The 23,028-nt window shown below is 45.8% G+C and overlaps 1 protein-coding gene across 15 annotated transcripts in view; it reads left to right on the forward strand.

Annotated features, from left to right (window-relative positions):
* Positions 1-23,028, forward strand: part of SFMBT2 (Scm like with four mbt domains 2) — a 259,224-nt gene that overhangs the window by 14,958 nt on the left and 221,238 nt on the right. For all 15 annotated transcript variants that reach the window (XM_051821569.3, XM_008268056.5, XM_008268059.5 and 12 more), the window contains exon 2: positions 16,198-16,351. In XM_051821569.3, the coding sequence (XP_051677529.3) occupies positions 16,252-16,351 (100 nt within the window). In that variant the 5' untranslated portion in view covers positions 16,198-16,251. The remainder of the gene's footprint in view (positions 1-16,197; positions 16,352-23,028) is intronic.

Raw genomic sequence — 23,028 nt, forward strand, 5'->3', positions numbered from 1 at the left:
AACACCAAATGTGACCACATCTGTGTTGATTGTAGAAACTCTTTTTTTTTTTTTTTAAAGATTTTATTTATTGGCCAGTGCTATGGCTCACTTGGCTATTCCTCCACCTGCAGCACCGGCACCCCGGGTTCTAGTCCCGGTTGGGGCGCCGGATTGTGTCCTGGTTGCTTCTCTTACAGTGCAGCTCTCTGCTGTGGCCCAGGAGTGCAGTGGAGGATGGCCCAAGTCCTTGGGCCCTGCACCCACATGGGAGACCAGGAGGAAGCACCTGGCTCCTGGCTTCGGATCGGCGCAGCGTGCCACCTGTAGCACACTGGCTGTAGCGGCCATTTGGGGGTAAACCAACGGAAGGAAGACCTTTCTCTCTGTCTCTCTCTCACTGTCTAACTCTGCCTGTCCAAAAAAAAAAAGATTTTATTTATTTATTTGAGAGGTAGAGTTACAGACAGTAAGTGGGAGAGACAGAGAGAAAGGTCTTCCTTTTGTTGGTTCACTCCCCAGATGGCTGCAACAGCTGGAGCTGTGCCGATCAGAAGCCAAGAACCAGGTGCTTCTTCCCAATCTCCCACATGGGTGCAGGGGCCCCAAGCACTTGGGCCATTCTCTGCTGTTTTTCCAGGCCACAGCAGAGAGCTGGATTGGAAGAGGAGCAGCCGAGACTTGAACCGGCGTCCATATGGGATGCTGGCTCCGCAGGCGGAGGATTAACATACTGCGTCACAGCCTGGCCCTGATTGTAGAACTTCTTTCACATGCTTATGTGGCCCCAATACCAAGGTTGGTCTTAGATGCTTACCGAAGGGTGGCATTTACCTTTGTGACTTGGATGTAAATTTCTGGTCCAAGAACCACTATATTTATTGCTACCTGGATATGCAGACCTGTTATATTGTTGGGTATTGCCAAGCCTCATCCCAAGAAAGAGACATATGTTCAAGATTGTGCATAGCTGGTCTGCACTTCTGCACTTGAGTTGGAAGACCCATTTGTGAACTACTGCTGTCACTCAACTGTACTCCTGTGTCCTGTGTGCTGTGTGCATGCAAGGTTAGGAAGTGACCGTGTTCTTATGGGAGTGGTTGACTGCTGCCAACACAGCCCTGACATTTACTTCTTGAATGCATGGTGTCCTCAGCGTAACTTATTCCTTAATATGGAGGCAGGAATGGGATTGTAAAAAAAAAATTAGCCATTTCTGTTAGATGTCTGTCTCTTTGGAGTGAAAACCAATGAAAGCTGTTGAAAAATGGCAAGCAAAGTGCTGTCCTCATCAAGGTAAATCAAGCCCTGAGCACATGGTGCATGACAAAATTCCATGAACCCTTTGCCCCACGCAATCAGTTCCTCTCACTGGATGATAGATGGAGCCAGGGCCTGTCTCTTACGAAGTCTGAGTGGTGCCTAGTGAGAGCGGGGAAGACGTGTACTTAGCCATTATTAGCTGAGTGATCTGAGTGACAGGGTGAATATAAATAGAATGAAGCTTGGGTTGATAATAGCGCTTGGCACTTAGCACTGCTTTCCATCTTCATAGCCATTTACAGGTCGGTTGTTCCAGATACTCTTGGCGGTTCCAGGCTATTCACACGTTGCTTCTTAGGGGGAACAGAAGCCATGCTTTCTCAGAGATCAGGTTTTCTTGTTCAGAATTTGCTTGTGTAGCCTTCAGAATCCTTTGAGACTTTTCATTGTGATTGAAGTATTTTGCAAGGTCTTCGCTATAACCGGTTTCCTGTGCTCATCTGGAAATTCGTGTGAAACGAGGCTGTCTCTCTGCGATGGAGACAAGATAGATTGGCAAGGGCAGCAAGTGCGTGTCGAGTTTCACAAACTCTTAGTTTGGACCTTTGCATTTTGTTTTCTAGCTAGAGAATATTATCACAAGAAAAAAACAAACAATTGCAGGGTAGCAAGCCTGAAGTTTATGTTATTTATTCGATAGTTACAAAAAATTGTGTGAGTTTCATGAACTTCCTTCAGGCAAATGTACCTGGAAGGTCTGTGTCACTGGTTTGGTGTTAACTGTCGAGCATCCTTCCTGAGTAGGCAGGCTCTGGGGCCCTGCCAGGATTTGAAGGGAGGCAGGAGTGATGTTCAAACATCGTTGTGACCTCCATGTGAAGTTTCACTTTCTCACCTGAGTTTGGGCCATTCCAGTTGGCACAGTGTGTGTGAAACATTGCTGGTGTCTGATGAGACAAAAATCAAGAGGGAATACGGATATGTTAGAACTGGTTTAGGGAAATAGAATTTGTCGACTCCTAATGTGTAACTGGAAATCCACAGTTGGAGCTGGATGCATCTTTCTTGCTTTGAATTTAAGAGGGAGATCTTTCTTGTAGACTGCATTTGCCTAATGTCAGAGAAGAAACAAACTGAGTGTGTGGGATGGCTACTTCTAAAGCAGTGGCCATAGGTGGGAGACTCTCAGCCCTTCTGTTCTGGAGTATGGGAGGATCCTTTTCTGTGAAAATGGACCAAGCTAGGAGCAAACACTTGCAGTCAGGAACAGTGGGATTTCCTCACTGGATGCCTCAGCAGGTTCTGGATGGTGATTCCTGTAATCAGTAACCTCCACTAATATTCTCAGATAAGTCAGCCTTATTACTGTTACTTATTTGAGAGGCAGAGAAAGAGGGACAGAGAGAGAGAGAAAGACTAGAGAGAACTCGCATCCACTGGTTCATGCCCCAAATGTGCATAACAGCCAGGACTCGGCATCTTTACTGCTAGTCTAAATGCTCACTCCCAGTCAGCTTTTTGTTTGTTTGTTTAAGTTTTATTTATTTATTTGAAAGTCAGAGTTACACAGAGAAGGAGAGGCAGAGAGAAAGAGAGAGGTCTTCCATCCTCTGATTCACTCCCTAGTTAGTTGCATTGGCCGGTACTGTGCTGATCTGAAGCCAGGAGCTTTATTCTGGGTCTCCCATGTGGGTTCAGGGGCCCAAGGACCTGGGCCATCTTCTACTGCTTTCCCAGGCCATAGCAGAGAGCAGGATCGGAAGTGGAGCAGCTGGGTCTTGAACTGGCGCCCACAAGGGATGCCGGCACTGCAGGTGGAGGCCCCACCTGCTACACCACAGCGCAGGCCCCATCAGTCAGCCTTTTAATTCCCCCCTCTGAAACATGAGCAAATGACCAGGAATTGCCTGGCTGTTGAGACGAGGGGTGGATGTTGGGGGGTAGCAGGTTTAGCTGCTGCTCGGGTCACCTGCGTTCATTGTTGGAGCACTGGTTTGAGTCCTGGCTGGTCTGATCCAGCTCCTTGATAATGGGAAGGCAGTTGTAGATGATCCAAATACAAGGACCCTTGCCACCCAGTGGGAACCCTGGATGGAGTTCCTGGTTTCTGGCTTCAGCCTGGCTCAGCCCCACCTGTTGTGGCCATTAGAGGATGGATGGAAGATCACCCTTCACTCCTTTACCTTTTTTTTTTTTTTTTTTGACAGAGTTAGACAGAGAGAGAGAGAGAGAGACAGAGAGAAAGGTCTTCCTTCCGTTGGTTCACCCACCAAGTGGTCACTATGGCCGGAGCTACGCTGATCTGAAGCCAGGAGCCAGGTGCTTCCTCCTGGTCTCCCATGCGGGTGCAGGGGCCCAAGGACTTAGGCCATCCTCCACTGCCTTCCTGGGCCACAGCAGAGAGCTGGACTGGAAGAGGAGCAACCGGGACTAGAACCCAGTGCCCATATGAGATGCTGGCACTGCAGGCGGAGGAAAGTGAGCCAAGGAGCCGGCCCCCACTCCCTTTATCTTAAAACAACAACAACAAAACTAACAAAAAGGAACCAAAACTAACAAAGAGAAAAATAACTTCCTGGGGCTGGCATTGTGGCATAAAAGCAAAAATTATAAAAAAATCATTTAGGATTGATTTTGTACTCATGTATTAAGAACAAGATAGAATGAAAAAAAAATACTATGAGAATTTAAGAGCTGTTTGAAACTAAAATGTGAAACTAAGTAGAGAAAGTTGAGCAAATACCACAGATTTTCAATTAAAAAATAGCTGGGAAAATTAGGTATTTTAAGAAGATCTAATATTTGAGTGAATACTAGAAGGAAAGAAAACGGAGGTGAAGAAATCAGCAGTAATTCTAGAAAATTCTAGAAAATGTCTCAGAACTGAAGAGCATGAATTTCAGTTTGGAAAGAAGCTACTCTGTCCCCAGAGCAGATGGCCGCTGGACACCACTGTTTGAGATTTCAGGATATATGAAGACCCAGGCCTTCGGCTAGTATCAGACAGCAGTGGAGATAGAAGGTAATAGTGAGGAGCCATCCAAGTTCTGGGGGAGGGTCCTTTCCCAAGCTTGGAAGTCTTCACCCCCCTAGACCTTTGAGTAAAGTGGGAAAAAAGGTTAATGGCAGTGTTGGCTGTACAAGGCCTTGGAAGTTTTCCTTCTGAATAAATCCTTTCAACAGGGAGGAGATCCAGGGGATAGGGGGAGGCAGGAGAGACGCTGAAGGAGGGAGGCGAGGTGAGGTCTCTGGGTGACACCTGTGCTCCAGGCCTGGACACAGCAGAGAAGGCTGTGGGAAACATTGCTTCAGGAGGAAGCTCATGAAATACCTGTTTACCCTGCTGTGTGGAGAGGAGCTCTGGACCACTGAGTAGGTGATTGATGTCTAGAGAGTCAGGACCCTGGAAATCATGACTGTGGTTGTCCCCGGGGAGAAGTTGTGTAAGAAAGCAGAGGTCACCCCAGGCCAGCTGCATGGCCCGGCGGTGCAGTAAGGCAGTCACTTCTGTGAAGAGAGCAAGTGTGGCTGCAAGTCAGAAGGGAGTGCTGGTGACCACGTGCCTCATGGGGTAATGACCGGAACTGCAAAGTGGAGAAGTGACGTTTATTCTAGAAACAGTCTTTTCAAGTTCAAAGTGGTTGCCTCTGGGCATAGGAAAAGGGAGATCGCTTTGGGACACGGGTGATTATATATAAACATCATGGAATTATTTGGCTTCGTCAATTAGATGCAGACATGGATATATATAAAAAAAAAAACAGGTCACCTGCTGACAATGAAGGGCATAATGAGAAATGTCCTCTTTTATATTCCAGAGAGCAGAGGCCTCGGAAAAATAATTTTTCCAGGGTACTTGGATCCATTTAAGAGAAAGGCTCAGCCACAAACCACATGAGCAGTTTTTTTTTTTTTTCCCCAAAGATTTATTTATTTGAAAGTCAGAGTTACAGAGAGAGAGAGGCCTTCCATCCTCTGGTTCACTCCCCAACTCCTACAACGACCAGGACTGGGCCAGACTGAGCCAGGAGCCAGGAGCCTCATCTGGATCTTGGCCCAAGTGCTTGGGCCATCCTCTGCCACTTTCCCAGGCACATTAGCAGGGAGCTGGGTCTGAAGTGGAGCCGCTGGGACTTGAACCCATGGCACTCCAATGTGGTATGCTGGTGTCCCAAGTGCAGGATTAACCCACTATGCTACAATGCTAGTGATGCTATGGATAGTTTAAATGAGAGCTTAGAGCCCATACTGAGTACAATAGTAACACTCTAAATATCCTAATTACAAGATTATTTAAAAAGGAGTTCAGTATTTGTTAGGATTGAAATTGATGCAGTAATCTTGGAGTGAACAAAAGAGCCTCACTAACTCAGAGCAACCTTCCTCTGTCTTTTGCTTTGCTGTTCATGGGGGCTGGCACCTGTCTGAGCCCACTTGGCTCTGGGGAGTGATGACAAAGGCTTGACTCTTCCACTAATCCTGCAATCCTCCCGCTGGCTAGGAGTTTAGTGATTTGGCCATGTCTAACTCCAAGGAATGGTGGGAAATGTCTGTGTTGGTTATCCTGTTAATCTTTTTTTTTTTTATTTTTTTAAAGATTTATTTATTTCTTTGGAAGCCATAACGATAAAGAGAAGGAGAAGGGAGGGAGAGGGACAGAGAAGGAACAGGATGGGGAAGCGGGGAGGGAGGGAGAGAGAGAGAGAGAGAGATCTCCCTTCCACCAGGTCACTCTCCCAATGCTTACAACAACCGGATCTCTGTAGGCTGGAGCTAGTAGCCAGGAACTCCTTCTGAGTCTTCCACCTGGGTAGCAAGGAACCAAGTACTTGGGCCATCTCCTGTTGCCTTCCCAGGTGTATTAGCAGGAAGCTGGATTGCATGTGGGGTATGGGGTGCCAGCCTCACAACTGGTGGCTTAAACCACTGTGCCCTGGTGCCAGTCCAGCCAGTTACTCAGAGGGAAAAATGGGTATGAGTGTAAGAGAAGATGGGAGTCTCTGACACATACTAGTTTCTCCCTGTCTGTGCTTCCAGACATGTTGTATTCACAGTAGATCAGATGGTGGTGATAAAGCCTGAGAGACTGACTTCTCACGTCCTTTGTAAATCTACCTTGAATGCGCCCAAGTTTAATTATTGCTTAACCAAGAGGCATCTGGGAATGAATGGCATCCTAGTTTCTGTTTCTCTGACTTTTCTCAAAATTAAAGGAAACTTCAGTGCACTGAAATGAAGCCTTGTGTCTATAAGAGGTTCTTAGTTGATAAAGGTAGGATATAAACAGCCAAAGGGTAGGAATGGATTATTAACTGGGATTCAGGGAGAGAAAGATGAGCTCAGAGGTGCAGTATATTTGAACGTGAATTCCCCAAGTGCTACAAAAGTTAATTCTAAATCTCGAAATCTGCGAGCAGTTAGGCTTGTGGTGTCTTTGGAAGGGAGAAGTCGTTTCAAGAATGCAGGGTTTAGAAGAAATACAGCAAATCGATAGATTTGACTAGGTTATAAAGACATTCTGTATGTCCAGAGAAACCTTGCAAGGGAAGATATTTGCGATCGTTTTGGGAGATAAAATACTTAGGACTCATAAAGGTCCTTGAAAGATGCCAGTGGAGTTAAGATGTGAGAAGGATTGTGAAAGAATTGCAGATTTCAGAGGCAGGCTACTCTTTTGTGGTAATCCACTTGGAAAAGGTGAAAGGCTGCAATGTTTATAGCTGAGCAGAATATTGTGTTTGGACGTCTTCAGGCATCCCTGCTCGTCCAAGTGTAAATGAGTATAGCAGCCCTGGCAGCGCTGTAACAGCACGAGTCGAGACCTTTATATTCTGGTATCTGTTCCCAGTCATGTCACTTCTGGGATTCCCCGTTAAGGAGACATCAGCGATGTAGGATTTCTGGCTGGAGTTGATGACCACCGGACTGCTTATAATGGTGATACTTTAAACAAAACAACTTAAGTCTAGACACGGTAAATAAATTACCCTATTCATATTACAATGAACATTATGCATCCATTTCAAGTCATCTTTTTTCACTTGAGGAAGTGTATGTAATGTTAGATAAATAAGGGCTTACAATGATAAATTCTACATGAATACCCCAACACATACACACACACACACACACACACACAACAGAGACTATTAGGAGGAGATACTACAGATACAAAAGTGATTATGTCCAAGTGTTAGAATTATAACTGATTTTTATTTAATCTTCTATATCATCTTATTTCCCAAGATTTTGACTGACATTGTCTATTTTTGATAGGAAGGCAAAAGGTAAATGTGGGAAAAGTCCAAGTGTGATATGCCATTTGCCAAAGTAAATAAACTCTGCAGGATGTAAAAGAAACTTGTAAATGGAATTGTCATTTGTCCTTGCAGAGTAAAGTGAGATTTAACCCTGCCACTCCATTCACCTGGCTCTCTCTTTGGTGTGTATATCCTTACCCTTGAGTTCTGTTAAAAATGATTGATTTGGTGTGTTTAAATCAATGTTTTACTTTATAATCCTAGGTAACCTCTCTGTAGTGTCTGGTTAGAGGCAAAGAGAAAAGGAATTGAGTCACTCAGGAGTCCTCAGGATTTTATTTATTTGGGGCAGGGATAAAGAGCTCTGCCATCCACTCCTTCTGTACCCAGTTGCCCATAATGACTGGGGCTGGTCCAGGTACAGATCTGGGAGCTGGGAAACTAATCCAGGTTTCTCATACAGATGGCAGGAACCCAGTTACTGCCACCTTTTAAGATCTCCGTTAGCAGGAAGCTGAAGTCAGGAGCCAGAGCCAGGAATTGAACTCAGGTGTTCCAATGTGGGATGTGGGAATAGTAACCATTAGGCTAAACACCCACTCCTGTGCCTTGGACTTTAGCAACTTTTTGTCCCATTTGATAAGTGTCATGTCAGGCACTGATACTTAACTGTTTTATTGATAATTACATTCAGGGACTTTTTTTCAGCTTTTCTAAAGTGGAATGATTTTCTTGAATTTATAAATATTTATTTTTAAAAGATTTATTTATTTATTTATTTGAAAGGCAGAATTACAGAGAGGCAGAGGCAGGGAGAGAGAGGGAGAGAGAGAGAGAGAGAGGTCTTTCCTCTGCTGGTTCACTCCCCAGATGGCCGCAGTTATGGGAGCTGTGCCGATATGAAACCAGGAGCCAGGAGCTTCTTCATGGTCTCCCATACAAGTGCAGGGGCCCAAGCACTTGGGCCATCTTCTGCCGCTTTCCCAGGCCATAGCAGAGAGCCAGATCAGAAGAGGAGCAGCCGGGACTTGAACCATTGCCCATATGGGATGTCGGCACTACAGGTCGTAGCATTACCCATTATGCCACAGTACCGGCCCCATTGAATTTATAAATAAATGAGAAAAGGAAATAGCTTTAGTATGACACATATAACTTGGCTTCTAAGTTTGCTTCTCTTTGAAATTACATTGATATAAAAATATAGCACATTCAATAAGAACTGGCTATGTTAGGAAGTTTGCCATGAATCATTTGTGGACTATTAGTGAGAAACTGTTAATACAGTTCATTTAGGTTTTAAAATTCCTGCGTTCTCTTTAAAAGTAACTTGACATTATTAAAATACAGCTTTTTTTAAGGGGGCCAAGAATTGATGGTTATTGGGGGGCATGGTCCAAACTCTGAAATATGGCTTAGCAAATGCAGCCATTTAGTTGAGCTCTCTGCTGTGACAGCCACTAGCTGCATATGACTATTTAAACTCCAGTTCATTCAAATTAAGTTCAGATCCTCAGTTGCACCAGCTCCATTTCAAGGGCTTAATGACACCATGTAGCTAGTGGTTAATTTATTGAACTGCACAGATATAGAAAGTTTGTGTTTGGTGCAGTGCTTAAAATGTGGCCCGCATCCCATATTAGAGTGGCAGGGTTCACATCCTGCCTCTGTTCCTAATTCCAGCTTCCTGCTGTTGCTCTCCCCAGGCAGCAGCAGGTGATGTCTCTAGCAGTTGGGTCCCTGCCACCCATGTAGGGAGACCTGGATTGAGTTCCCAGCTCCTGACTGCTGCCTGGCACAGCCCCAGCTGTTGTAAGCATTTAGGGAGTGAACCAGTAGATGGGAATCGCCATCTCTGTTTCTCTCTCAAATAAATAAACTAAAGGCAAAAGAAAGTTCCACCGGTCTTGGTCCGTACGGACCTCGAGTCATTCCAATTAAGTAATAAGATCTCAATAATTTCAGGTAAGTGTTAGAGTAGTATTTTGGGAGAGTTCTTCATTTGCTTACTCCCTAACAAGACCTTGGTTAGCCTATGCTAAAGTTAGTCGTATTCTTTGATAGACCTTGGATGAAAGGAGACAAGGAGGGGTTGAAAGAATGCTCATTGTATTGAATTTGGCTCATGTCGCTGAGTGCAGGAAATATTGGTACATAGTTAACTGAAACCCCTGGTAGAGTCGTAGGATTGTGGATTTGGGATGAGTCTTTGATGTTATCTAATGAAGCTTTTTCTTATTTAACTGATGAAAAGTTTGAAAAACAGAGAGGTTAAGTGTCCAGTTTAAGTCACACAGCTAGGCAGTGGCTTTGTCTCTCCCAACTTCCAAGTTCACGGCTCTCTTCACTGGGCCAGCACAACCTTTGTGAGCAGGTCCAGTGTTATAGTTCTATTGTTTCACAGCTTTAGAGACCGGAGGAGTCACTTATAGTAGAATTAACTTTACACAGAAGCACAGAGTGTGTTCTGGACAATAAAGTTCTTTTTCTTTTTCTTTTTTTCTTTTTTTTGACAGGCAGAGTTAGACAGTGTGAGAGAGAGAGACAGAAAGGTCTTCCTTCCGTTGGTTCACCCCTCAAATGGCTGCTACGGCTGGCGCGCTGTGCTGATCTGAAGCCAGGAGCCAGGTGCTTCCTCCTGGTCTCCCATGCAGGTGCAGGGCTCAAGCACTTGGGCCATCCTCCACTGCCCTCCCGGGCCACAGCAGAGAGCTGGACTGGAAGAGGGGCAACTGGGACAGAATCTGGTGCCCCAACCGGGACTAGAACCCAGGGTGCTGGCGCCGCAGGCAGAGGATTAGCCTAGTGAGCTGCGGCGCCGGCCAAGCAGTTATTTTTCAAAAGCCCCGCCCTTGAACCTTCTGTCTATGTCTTTGGAAGAAAAGATCCTGTTTTAATTAATAGACAATTTTACCTTTGGTTTCGAAATTCCATATACTTTAGGAATCAAACAGAACTATTATTTCTTTTACAAAACTGTTTTGGGACTTTGAAAAATATTTTTTTAAAAAATATTCTTTTTGATTTTACAAAGCATGTGGATGGATCAGTTGTCACCGGTAAGACTTACCTCCCTCTCCCCACAAAAAACTCATTGAAAGTAATTAGAAATTCCTGTGAAATGGTTTGCCATTCTCATATTTCAGCTCTGTCCCCCCAGAATTATCAATTTCCATAGGTAGTGCCTAGGTTCCATTAGTTACTGAGAGGTAGCTGGAGAAAGTGAGCTCATTTATTCTAGAAATCGTGGCTGTGTGCTGTGAAAAGATTGCATTTCGCTGGACTAGTTCTGCCGCGTTCTGCTGATGCTACCTTTCAGATAACTCCTTAGCTTGTTTCTTTCGTTGTTTTCCTACGCTGTCTTAGCTCAGGCCCTCATTTGCACTGCCTTGTTTTCAGTCTGTTCCCATCCAGACATCCTGTGTGTCTGTCCTGTGGCTACTGGAGCAGGAATCCTTTGAAAGCAAATCTGGATTTTTGTTTCCTGGAAGGACACCCTACAGTGTCCCCCCAAGCTTTGTGTTCAGGTAGAAGGACACCCTACAGTGTCCCCCCAAGCTTTGTGTTCAGGTAGAAGGACACCCTACAGTGTCCCCCCAAGCTTTGTGTTCAGGTAATGCTTTCCTGAGGCCTTACCCGATCCTCACCTCCATGATTATCATCCTTCCTTTGGCTCACCTGCTCTTCTCACTGTTTTTTTTTTTCTGCAGCAGTTAACCTTCCAACAGGCCATAGAGCTTACTGTTTGTTATTTTATGGATTGGGTATTTTCCACAATTAATATATCATCTCTACTAGGTCAGATCTCCCCTCCTTGTTTCTGATGCCTTTTTTATTTTTAAGAATTATTTATTTATTTGAAAGGCAGAGTTACAGAGAAAGAGAAGGAGAGACAGAGAGAGGGATCCTTCATCCACTGCTTCACTCCCCAAATGGCCACAATGGCTGGGGCTGGGCCAGGCTGAAGACAGGAGCCACGAGCTTCTTCTGGGTCTCCCACATGGGTGCAGGAGCCCAAGGACTTGAGCCATCCCCCACTGCTTTCCCAGGCTATAGTAGAGAGCTGGATCAGGAGTGGAGTAGCTGGGACTCGAACTGGTGACCATATTGGTATGCAGGTGCTTTAGGCGATTACCCCTTGCATGTCTTCCAGTGCCTAGAATGGTGCCTGACACTTGAGCCCTGGGGGAGCAGTAGATAATTGGGAGTGAATGGGAATGATTCTGCTTATCCAGGTGGTCCTGCTTTGCATCCTTCACACAGAGACCCCGTAATCCTGTTTGATCTTTGGGTTTCCTGTTGTCATCGGCTCATCTGGCTGTTTCCTCTTGAGTCCTCATTTGCAGTTCCATTTCTCGTCTGATGTTCTGTTCCACTTCTGCGCATCCTCGGCACCCCCAAGCCCACCTCTGTAGTGACGTGGGTTCCGTTTTGGACTTCTGGATTAGGCTGCTCCGATATGTCAATCAAAGGTGTTTCCATGTTTGTTTCCATTGCCTGTTGTAGTGCCTGGCCTACCTAAATCAGTTGAGAATGAAATTAGATCCCTAGCTCTCACCATTCATAACCACCACCCTGGGGCCAGTGTTGAAGCATATCAGGTTAAGCTGCTACCTGTGACACCAGCATTAAGTATGGGTGCCAGTTTGACTTCTGGCTGCTTCACTCTGATCCAGCTCCCTGCTAATGCACCTGGCAAAGCAATGGAAGATGGCCCAAGTGCTTGGGCCGCTACACCCACGATTGAGAACTTGGATAAAGCTCTGACTCCTGACTGTTGAAGCCATCTGGGGAGTGAACCAGCAGATGGAAGATCTGTCTCTGTGTCTCTCCCTCTCTCTCTGTTAAATCTGCATTTAAAATAAATCAATCTTTTAAAAAAATGATGACAAAGAGTGGGAAATGTTAATTACCCTGAATTGATTAGTATGTGTTGTTACGTGTATTGAAAAATGTTAATTTTTGCTGGTGCCACAGCTCACTTGGCTAATCCTCCGCCGCGGTGCCAGCACCCTGCGTTCTAGTCCTAGTTGGGGCACTGGATTCTGTCCTGGTTGCTCCTCTTCCAGTCCAGCTCTCTACTGTGGCCCAGGAGTGCAGTGGAGAATGGCCCAAGTGCTTGGGCCCTGCATCCGCATTGGAGACCAGGAGGAAGCACCTGGTCCTGGCTTCAGATTGGCGCAGTGTGCCGGCCGTAGCGGCCATTTGGGGGGTGAACCAACGGAAAAGGAAGACCTTTCTCTCTGTTTCTGTCTCTCTCTCTCTAATTCTGCCTGTCAAAAAAATGTTAATTTTTAACATTTTTTTAAAAAGTAGAGTGAATACAAATACCTAACAATTTTTTTAAAGATTTATTTATTTATTTGAAAGCCAGAGTTACACAGAGAGAGAAGGTAAGGCAGAGAGAGAGAGAGAGAGGTAGAGACAGAGAGAGGTCTTCCATCCACTGGTTCACTCCCCAGTTGGCTGCAATGGCCAGAGCTGTGCCTATCCAAAGCCAGGAGCCAGGAGCTTCCTCCAGGTCTTCCACGTGGATGTAGGGGCCCAAGTCCTTGGGTCTTTTACTGCTTTCCCAGGCTACAGCAGAGATCTGAATCGAAAGTGGAGCAGTCGGGACTCAAACTGGCGCTCATCTGGGATGCCAGCACTGCAAGGGGCAGCTGTACCACTATGCCACAGTGCTGGCCCCAAGTTGTTAACAATTTAAAAGGTGATTTTTTTTCTAAATGTAAAAAAGTCATAACTGCATCATATGGAATCGCAAACATGTGGGAGAGGGAAGTACATCTGAACGGTTAAGGGATTGTGTGTATTCAAATCCCTCTCCGCTAATTCTCCAGCTGTGTGATCCTGGGCACGCTATGTCACTCCTTAGGTTCCTTATCTCTAATACGGTGACAGGAAGAAGACCTACATCTCAGGATTATTATGGGGAAGTAAATGAGCTCCTGGGGTACTTAGTAATCACCGCCAAGTGTTGGTGAAATAAAACAAAGGGGAGGGTATGCCTGCTGGCATTCTCACTATTTCTCTTTGTCGTGACAGAGGCGTCTCCTCTTAGCAGTAGCCATCCTGTGATGCCAGCTGCTCCCTGTGAGCATTCTCTCGCCCCGTGCTTGTTGGTGGCTGGGTGTTTGGTTGCACCGACACGCTTGCTTAGCACCCTAGTGGTTTGCTTGCGGATTGTGTCAGCAGTTGCTCCCGAGATCTGGGACAACAGTACTGGGTACTGGTACCCTCTGTGAAGTTCAGGATTAGGATACAGAGCTTGGGAGTCCCCCAGCAGCCTCCCTCTGCACCCCCTGCCTCACACTACCCCCTGGTTGTGCTGCTGTGAGCAGCCCCGTGGGGAGGATGCCTCTGGAGGCATGAGGGGCGGGCTCCTTCATGATGCTTTGACAGCTGACAGTGGGTATTGGTGAATGTTTCCATCTGTGCCAGCTTCTTGAATGGGTTCGTTTTGCTGAAAGAGTGACCACTCTTCATAGATTGGCGTGTCTCTGCTGTGTGTAATTCTGCAGGTCTGTCCTCCAGCCATGTAGGTTATTTTTAGCAAACTGATGTCCATGGGGTGAAATGACCCAACCCTGCTGGTACATTGCTGTTTACTGACGTTTTCCTCAATAATGTTAGATAGAAGCCACCTACCCATTGGACACGACCCTTTATCTGGTGTTGTTTCCCAGCTCAGCTCATTGAATGAGCCTGGGTTCGCATCTTTCCTGGGGATGCGTTTTCCCACCCAGTCTCCTAGGCGCACGCTTCTCCAAGGGCTGAGATGAGCACTTGCTTTACTTGCTTTCTCTGTTCTGAGTGAGCACATGTAAAGGAGTCCTTGGGTATGGTGTGGACCTGTCCTGGATGTGATTTTTCAAACAAATCAAATAAACCATTCTGTGCGCAGCCCTCTGCCTTTGCCCGAAGCTCTCAGGTTTTCAGCAGCAGTCCTGGTTGACACTGTTTTGATGTCTGCCCCTGGGACTGCATGCCCTCATCCTGGCTTCACATGGTGTGCAGGGCCCATGTGCCCAGACAGTGTTGAATGGATGGAGGATAATCGAGTTGTTTACAGGTGTCTGTGGGTTTGACTGTCATTCTGTTTGCCTGTTGCTGAACTCATCGTTGTAGTAGCAAGATGCCTACATTGCTGTTTAATGAACCAGTCTAAGTATGTTTACAGCCCCTGTTTTAAAATAGGTATTTTCCTTTCTCTGTATTTTGATTGAGAACTAGCTTTGTATCCTCCCCACAGTGTCTGGTGTAGTATTTTCTATACAACAGGTGGATAATTATATATGTGTTGTGTTCAATTTAGGTGCTATGTGTTTTGTACATTTCCAGTCTTTTTCTGGCTAGTTTTTTGGCATCAATTTCCAATCCCCACCCCCACCCCTGTTACACAAACGACTTTAACACACTCTTTCATGAATCATCAGTTTTGACAAAACCACACAGTCATTTTCAGGAATAACACCGAAAGGGTGTAGGTGTGTGCAGGTATTTGTAGGGGTGTGTTGTGAGAAGGGTGTGGTGTTCTTAACGGGTATTTTACTAATATGTGCATTGCAGACTGTTCCAGTGATAGGTATAGGGGCACTGCGTTCTTGCTCTGCTCACTCTCTCTTTATGGTTTGGTGTATTTTAAAATTCTATCTGTATGTGAAACCAGAGAGAGCGTTGAATGAATGAAGGATTGAAAGCACCATGTGGTTGTGTCTCCCTGCCAGAGCCTGGGATGGCTGCTTGTTACTGGTGACTGCTGTCACATGGACCTTGATGTTAGTGAACTGGACGGCGTGATTCTGTGAGAACCAGCTGTCATTCTACCTCTTTTTCCATCACTGCATCAGAATAGCAGAGCTATTACAGGGAATGCCATGTTCTCATTTCTGATGTGTAGAAAAGCATACTATTTGCGAATACTGATATTTTGGTTTTGGTACCACATCACTTGTGACACATGAGGACTTTTGATTATTGAACAGATTTAAATTTTTATTTTATTTGAGAGAGAGAGAGAGAGATAGAGAGAGATGGAGGAGTATCTTCCATCCACTGGTTCACTTCCCAAATGCTTACAACAGCCAGGGTTGAAGTCAGGAGCCTGGAACTCCATCTGGGTGTCCAATATGGGTGGCAGGGAACTGTTGCTTCCCACAGTGCATAGGCAGGAAGCTGGAGCAGGAAGCAGAAGAGGGATTCCATCCCAGGCACTCTGGGACAGGAGTTGGGTGTCCCAAATGGTGCCTTAACTGTTGCACCAAATGCCTGCCCCCTGCAGAAGGTCTTAACTGCACTGGGAGCTGTGCGTGGGGTGCTGAGGTTGAGGTGGGTTTGGTGCTCCACAGGATCAATGGAGAGGCAGAGATTGTGACCCAACATCACCATGATGGATTGGGGATTGAAACAGAGGTTCTGGGTTGTTGGTGGGAAATGTGTCCGTCCTTATGGGGGCTAATGTCTGTAGAAAATGGATTTTTTTTCTTTTTCTTTTTCTTTTATTTTTGGCTATGCTTGGCCTTTGGAGTTGACTTTGTGTAGAGATGGACTTGTTAGCCTCTGTTCAGGTATTTTCTGTTCTTAGCATTACACTGCATGCTAAATGTCAATGTCATAGTGAGTTGGGAACGACTTTGGAGAGCTTGCAAGTTAATTAATGTAACCTGCTCTGTTTTTTGTTTTTTGATTGCCTTAGGTAATTCTTCCTACAGGATGAATTAAGACCAGAGGACTCTCTTACTCATCAGGAATGGAGAGCAGTTTGTCAGTTTCCAACATGCAGGATCCTTCATCTTCACCCTTGGAAAAGCACCTTGGCCCAGCCAATGGAGATGGCGATCTTGACTCAGGTAGGATTTTGTTCTCCAGCTCCATCCAGCGTTTTGATGTATCAATCAGTATCTCATGCATTTCTAGATCTCACCTCCTGCCAGAGTGTGCTGTCCTGTTTCTAAGGAGATAACAGCTTTAAAGTTATGCAAAGATTGGGTCACGATTGATATGACTGCGTGAGACAGTGCAGTGAGGTGACAGTTATCGCTTCCGCATCTCAGTGGCTTAAGCCTGTGAATGTTGATAAATCATTACCTTTCTCCAGCACACATGCATGGTGCTCAGTTTAGCCAAGTCGCTGTGTACCATTCTACAGTGCCAATGCACAGGTTTGCTGTGACAGGCGAGGGCAGAGCCGGAGAGTCTTGAACCAGCAGTTCTGTTCCCTAGCTCAGAAGAGACAAATGCCAGTTTTGCTCGGCACTCCTCACTCGGAAGTTAGTCCCATGTTTATGCCACTACAAAAGAGGCAGGGAGATAGAATTTGTCTCGCCTGTGTGAGGGAGAGGGGTGGGAGAATCAGATCTGCCTGCACAAAGGATGCTGCTGATATGAGATGCTCCCCAGATGTTGAGCACATCTTCCAGGAAAATAGGCAACATGAAGGAAATTGAGGTCATGTGAATTTGTCATATGGTATTTTTCACTTTATGAAATCAGAAAGGACATAAACAAACAAAAACACAAGAACCCTGCCTTTGATTGAATTTAATGTTTAAGCCATGGATTTATAAGTGCATCTTTTTCTGAACACACGAGGGATTCATTTACAAAGGCTGCTTAAAAAAACTGTACTCTTTATACATAACTGTAAATCCGATAGGATAACTTACATCTCTGACTTATAAACATTTGCTTTGGGGGATTTATGGAAAATACATTGCTCGTTTACTCAGTGGGAAATTTAACCATTTCCCATGGAAGCTGCCAAATTTGTCTTTACATTTTGACGAGAACAGTCAACGATGGAGATTTCTTGATTGCACTGAACTTCGTACGTTAGAGTTCTCAAATTTTATCTCAATCTGGAAAACCCTGAAGAAGGCAGATGCCTTAATATGTTGAATTTCGTTACTATCCATGTCAAAATCAGCTCAGTTGTCCTCTTTTGAGTTTTTCTAGACAAAGGTAGGAGCAAGAAAAAAAAATCTCTTTTCCCCCAACCATTGTCCCCTAATGGAAACCTGGAAATTCTCTCTTGAGAAGGCACAGTCCCATAGGCTGAAAGTTCACCCTGTCATTCTGTGATTGCAGTGCGGATAAGCCTCTTTAGAAGGTCTCTTGCTTACCCAGAGAGGTTCTTTGTCCATCCGTGGAGTTCCTGAGCTTTCCTTGTACTTTTGCAGTACATCATCCCCACACACCCTATGTGCATTACTGTGTTCCTCTCCTCTCCTCTCCTCTCCTCTCCTCTCCTCTCCTCTCCTCTCCTCTCCTCTCCTCTCCTCTCCTCTCCTCTCCTTTCTAAAATATTTATTTTATTTATTTGAAAGACAGAGTTCCAGAGAGCGGTAGAGACACAGAGAGAGGTCTTCCATCCGCTGGTTTACTCCCCAGATGGCTGCAATGGCCGGCACTGTGCTAATCCGAAGCCAGGAGCCAGGAGCTTCTTCCAGGTCTCCCACATGGGTGCAGGGCCCAAGGACTTGGGCCATCTTCTACTGCTTTCCCAGGCCATGGCAGAGAGCTGGATAGTAAGTGGAACAGCTGAGACTAGAACCAGTGCCCATATGGGATGCAGGCGCTTCAGGCCAGGGCTTTAACCCGCTACGCCATAGCGCCGGCCCCTACTGTGTCGTTTTCAATGTTGAGTTTTCCAAACTGAATAAAAGCTAACTATGCCTGGGCTTTTCATTTTCGTGTAGCCGAGATACATTTAAGTCCGAAGCTCATGAATGATCATCTGGCGACCGGATAATTGTTTGCACTGACAGCTCTTTGAGGATGTGGTTATTCTATGGGAAGTTCGGGGCAAGTGTCATTTCATCCTTTGGGGCATACCACGCGGAGAGCCTACCCTGTACTTCTTAATTCCAGGCTAGTTCCTTGCTTTTGGGTGGAGGATGGCGTACATCATTTAAGGCATTCAGCTCTTTAATAGAAATAATATGTATATTTTAAACTACATTTTTTAAAGATTTATTTATTTTATTTGAAATAATATATATATTTTAAAGTATATCTTTTTTTTTTTTACAGATTTATTTTATCTGAAAGTCAGTTACATAGAGAGAGAGAGAGAAAGAGAGACAAAGATCTTCCATTTGTTGGTTCATTCCCCAGATGGCTTCAGTGGCTGGAGCTGGGCCCATCTGTAGTCAGGAGCCAGGTGCTTCTTCTGGGTCTCCCACATGGGTGCAAGGGCCCAAGCACTTGGGCCATCTTCTTTCTTCTTCTGCTTTCCCACCTGCATTAGCAGGGAGCTGGATCAGAAATGAAACAGCTGGAACTCAAACAGGCCCCCGTGTGGGATGCTGGCGCTGCAGGTGGTGACCCAATGCGCTGGCCCCCAGAAATAATTTTTTTAATTAATTTTTTTTTTTTATAGAGAGGGATAGAGAGGGAGAGAGAGAGAGAGGAAAGAAGATAGAGAGAGAATAAGCTCCCATCTGCTGGTTCACTCCCCAAAGGCCTGCAAAGGCCCATGGCTTAAAGCCAAAGCTGGGAGCAGAGTTCAGGCTTCCTATGAGGATGGCAGGATGCTGGAATCAGGAGCAAAGCTAGGACTTGAACCTAGGCACTTTGGTATGGGATGCTGGTGTCCTGAGCAGTGTCTTAACCACTAGGCCAATCACCCATCCCAGAAACAATACTTCTAAATAGCTCTAAATTTTATTTATAGTTTTCAGATAATGGCCCTGTCTTCTTTTCCTCCCCCATATGGCTATCTTTCTTCTTGCAACTTCTGTATATTCTTTTGGGTGGTGTTACAAAGGCAGGCACTTTAACTTAATTTATTTAAGATTAATCCACTGATTGATTAACTGACTTGAAAAGCAGAGTCAGAGAGAGAGAGAGAGAGAGAGATCTTCCATTTGCTGGTTTACTCCCCAAATGGCTACAATAATTGGAACTGGGCCAGGCCAAAGCCAGGAAACTGGAACTCTGTACTGGGTGGCAGGAGCCCACATATTTGGACCATCTTTCACTGCTTTCTGAGGTGCATTAGCAAGGAGCTAAATTGAAAGTGAAGCAGCCAGGACTTGAACTGGCACTCCCATATGGGATGCTGACATCGCAAGTGCCCTTAACTTGTGCTACGATGTTGAGCCTCAAGGCAGGCTCTTTTGAAGATGAAAGAAGGCGGGGCACTGTGGTGTAGTAGGTTAAGCCTCTGCTTGTGGCACTGGCATCCCATTTGGGCGCCATTTCATGTCCCAGCTGTTCCTCTTCTCATCCAGCTCCCTGCTAATGGCCTGGGAAAGCAGTGAAAGATGGCCCCAAGTGCTTGGGCCTCTGTACCCTTGTGGGAAACCTGAAGAAACTCCTGGCTCCAAGCTTCGGATCCACTCAGCCATTTGGGGAGTGAACCAGCAGATGGAAGACTTCTCTATCTTTCTCTCTCTCTCGTCTATAACGCCTCTCAAATAAATAAATAAATCTGTAAAAAAAAAAAAAATTCCAAAACAAACTTAAAGCATGGTCTGAAACTTTGTAGAGCACAGAGCTGACTTCATTTTGAAACTCAAATTTAGTTTAGAGCATTTAAATTATGAATACCCTGGTGAAGTATGATTTGTGAAATACCTTATTTTTTTTTCAACTTGTTAATACATAAAATATTTTTACTTCTACAGTCACCTGTGTGTGTGTGGATATTTGTTTCTGGGACCTAGTGGGACATGCTTAGGGCTGTGCAGAATCTTGTTGCTTGAGGGTGTTTTCCTGGTAAGAGTTTGCAGATGATGGTCAGATGTTTGGCCTAATAGTTAAAATGCTGCTTAAGGGGCTGGTGCTGTGGCATAGTGGGCTAAGCCTCCATCTATGGCACTGGCATTGCATACGTGTGCCAGTTCATGTCCTGGATACTCCTCTTCTGATCCAGCTCTCTGCCTATGGCCTGGGAAAGCAGTGGAGAATGGCTTAAGTGCTTGGGCCCTTGGACCTGTGTGGGAGACCTGGAGGAAGTTCCTGGCTTCTGGCTTTGAATTTGACCAGCTCTGGTTGTTGAGGCCATCTGGGGAGTGAACCAGTGGATGAAGACCTCTCTCTCTGTCTTTCCCTCTCTCTGTCTGTAACCCTACCTCTCAAATAAATAAATAAATAAATAAAACAAAATAAAGTGCTGCTTTAGACACCCATAGTCCATATCTTAGTGCCTGGATGTGATTCTTGCATTTTCGGCTTCCTGCCGATGTAGATCCTGGGAGATGGCAGGTGATGGCTTATGGAAGGGTTCCTGCTACCCAAGAGTGAAACTTGGATTCAGTTACCAGCTTCCGGCTTCAGCCTGGCCCAGTCCTGGCCCTTGTGGGCATTTGAGGGAGTGGACCAGCAAATGGGAGTTCTCTTTGTCTGTCTCTCAAACCAAAAAAGAAAAACAAACAAAACAAGTTTGCAGATGAGATTTACATATCAGAAGTTCAAGAGCAGGCAAGTTCAGTGCTCTGCTGTTTCTACACTGACTTGCAAGTGATGGACAGTGGCAGGCATTCAGCATTTGGAGTCCTTCATATGTGTTAACATGCTGATCTTTCAACAGCCTGGGGACGTAGCTCCTGTAGTTGACTGCATTTTATAGATGATACGAGGACCACAGGCAAAGTCCCTTGAGTGGTGTGTTAGAAGCGGATTGTATCCTCGGGCAGCCCTTATGCTCTGGAGCTGGTGCATGGACACACAGAGGGGACGTCATCAGGAAATCCTGGCTTGCAAACCCTCCCTGACCCACCCCCACTTAATGGGACTTGGTCATCAATCAGATTCTCTCAATCTTTTCTCCACTTTCCTCTTGTCCCCTGCGTTATGCCATGCCACAAGGCACCTCCCTCACCAGTGACTACACTTGTTAACTGCAGCTTGTCACTGAGAAGGGGCTGGGGTCAAAGGTTTGTTTTCTTCTGTTGTGGTGTTTGGTTCTTCCCACCCTCCACCCCCAGCTGCTGTGATTCCTTGCCGAGGACGTTTCCCTCCAGAAGGAAAACTTGAGCTGCCAACAATGGACTGAGTCTCATGACCAGGTTTTCTTGGTCCTCTCAGAAAGTGCAAATCATGGATGGGATCAATAACTGCCAGCCAAGTCTGTGTGTGAGATATGCACAGTGCAAGGTCACTCCTCCCAGGAGCACTGAGTATGAGGCTGGAACAGGCAGAGGAAATCGCCCAGGAACTGTGGGCCTTCCCAGCAGACAGCATGGGTAGCGTCATTCTGTGATACACAAAGGAGGACATGCCCCAGAATGCTGTAGCTGGAATTCTAGGCATCCTTAGTTGTCGTGATAAAAGCACCCAGAACAATGTGCTGACACGGTGATAAAGAGGTTGCTTCACATTATTTTTATAGGCCTGCTAGATGTAATTTCCTGATGACGTCTGCAGATCGAAGGGAGTTGCATTTAGACAGGGCAAGCCTCAGAGTAGAATTTTGCTGAAAATGTGGGCTTGGTGCATTTTTTGTTTCTTTGGCGTCAGGAATATATTAACTGGAGAACTACAGGCTCTTCTCTTTGGGAAGGAAAGGAGTCGACATTCTTCTTTGAAAAATTCAGATCCTACTCTTCATGCTGGAAGTACTTCTGTGTGACTCGATAGTATTCTCTTGTTCTGTAGCCTTGGTTCAAATGATCGCTTTCTCTCATTAGGTGGTTTTTCGGTGCTTGGTTTCTCTCTCCCTCCCTCCCTCCTTCCCTCCCTCCCTCCCTCCTTCTCTCTCTTTTCTTTTTTTCCCCCATAGAAATACTGGCCACGTGGGCAGCTGGCATAGTCTCAAGAACCTTTGTGTTATGATTTACTGTCCCTGCCCATGTGTAGACGTGAGCTCAGATCCAGGGTTGCTGGCTGGCCCCAGTTCCTTTCTCAGTTGTCGATGCTATTGCATCTGTTTAATATACTCACAGGTGAACAATTTCTAAACCCTATAATAGTATGAACTGATGGCAGTATTTAAAATAAGCAAGGGGGCTAGCGTTTGGGGCAGTGGTTTAGACACTGCTTAGGACAGTCACATCCCTTACTGGAGTGCCTGGGTTTGAATTCCGGCTCTGCTTCCAATTAGCCCCTTGCTCCTGCATGTCCTCGTAGGCAGCAGGTGGTGGCTCAAGCTCTTGGGTTCCTGCCTCCCACAGAGGAGACTTGGTTAGAGTTCCTGGTGCCTGTCTTTGGCCTTTACCAGCCCCTGTTGGGGGCATCTGGGGAGTGAACCAGCAGGTGGATGATCTCTCTCTTTCTGCCTTTTAAATAAGTGCAAATGAGACAAACAAGAAAGATTGAATGTCTTCTTCCTTTCTCGTTTCGTATTTTATCTATCACATAAGAAAATGCTCAGGGGGTTGGCACTGTGGTGCAGCGGGTTAACACCCTGGCCTGAAGCGCCGGCATCCCATATGGGTCCTGGTTCTAGTCCTGGCTGCTCCTCTTCTGATCCAGCTCTCTGCTATGGCCTGAGAAAGCAGTGGAAGATGGCCAGGTCCTTGGAACCCTGCACCCAGGTGGGAGACCCTGAAGAAGCTCCTGGTTCTTGGCTTCAGATTTGCGT

This window comes from Oryctolagus cuniculus, chromosome 13, assembly GCF_051225735.1.
Source record: "Oryctolagus cuniculus isolate XC-2025 breed Fujian yellow rabbit chromosome 13, ASM5122573v1, whole genome shotgun sequence".
Taxonomy (NCBI): domain Eukaryota; kingdom Metazoa; phylum Chordata; class Mammalia; order Lagomorpha; family Leporidae; genus Oryctolagus; species Oryctolagus cuniculus.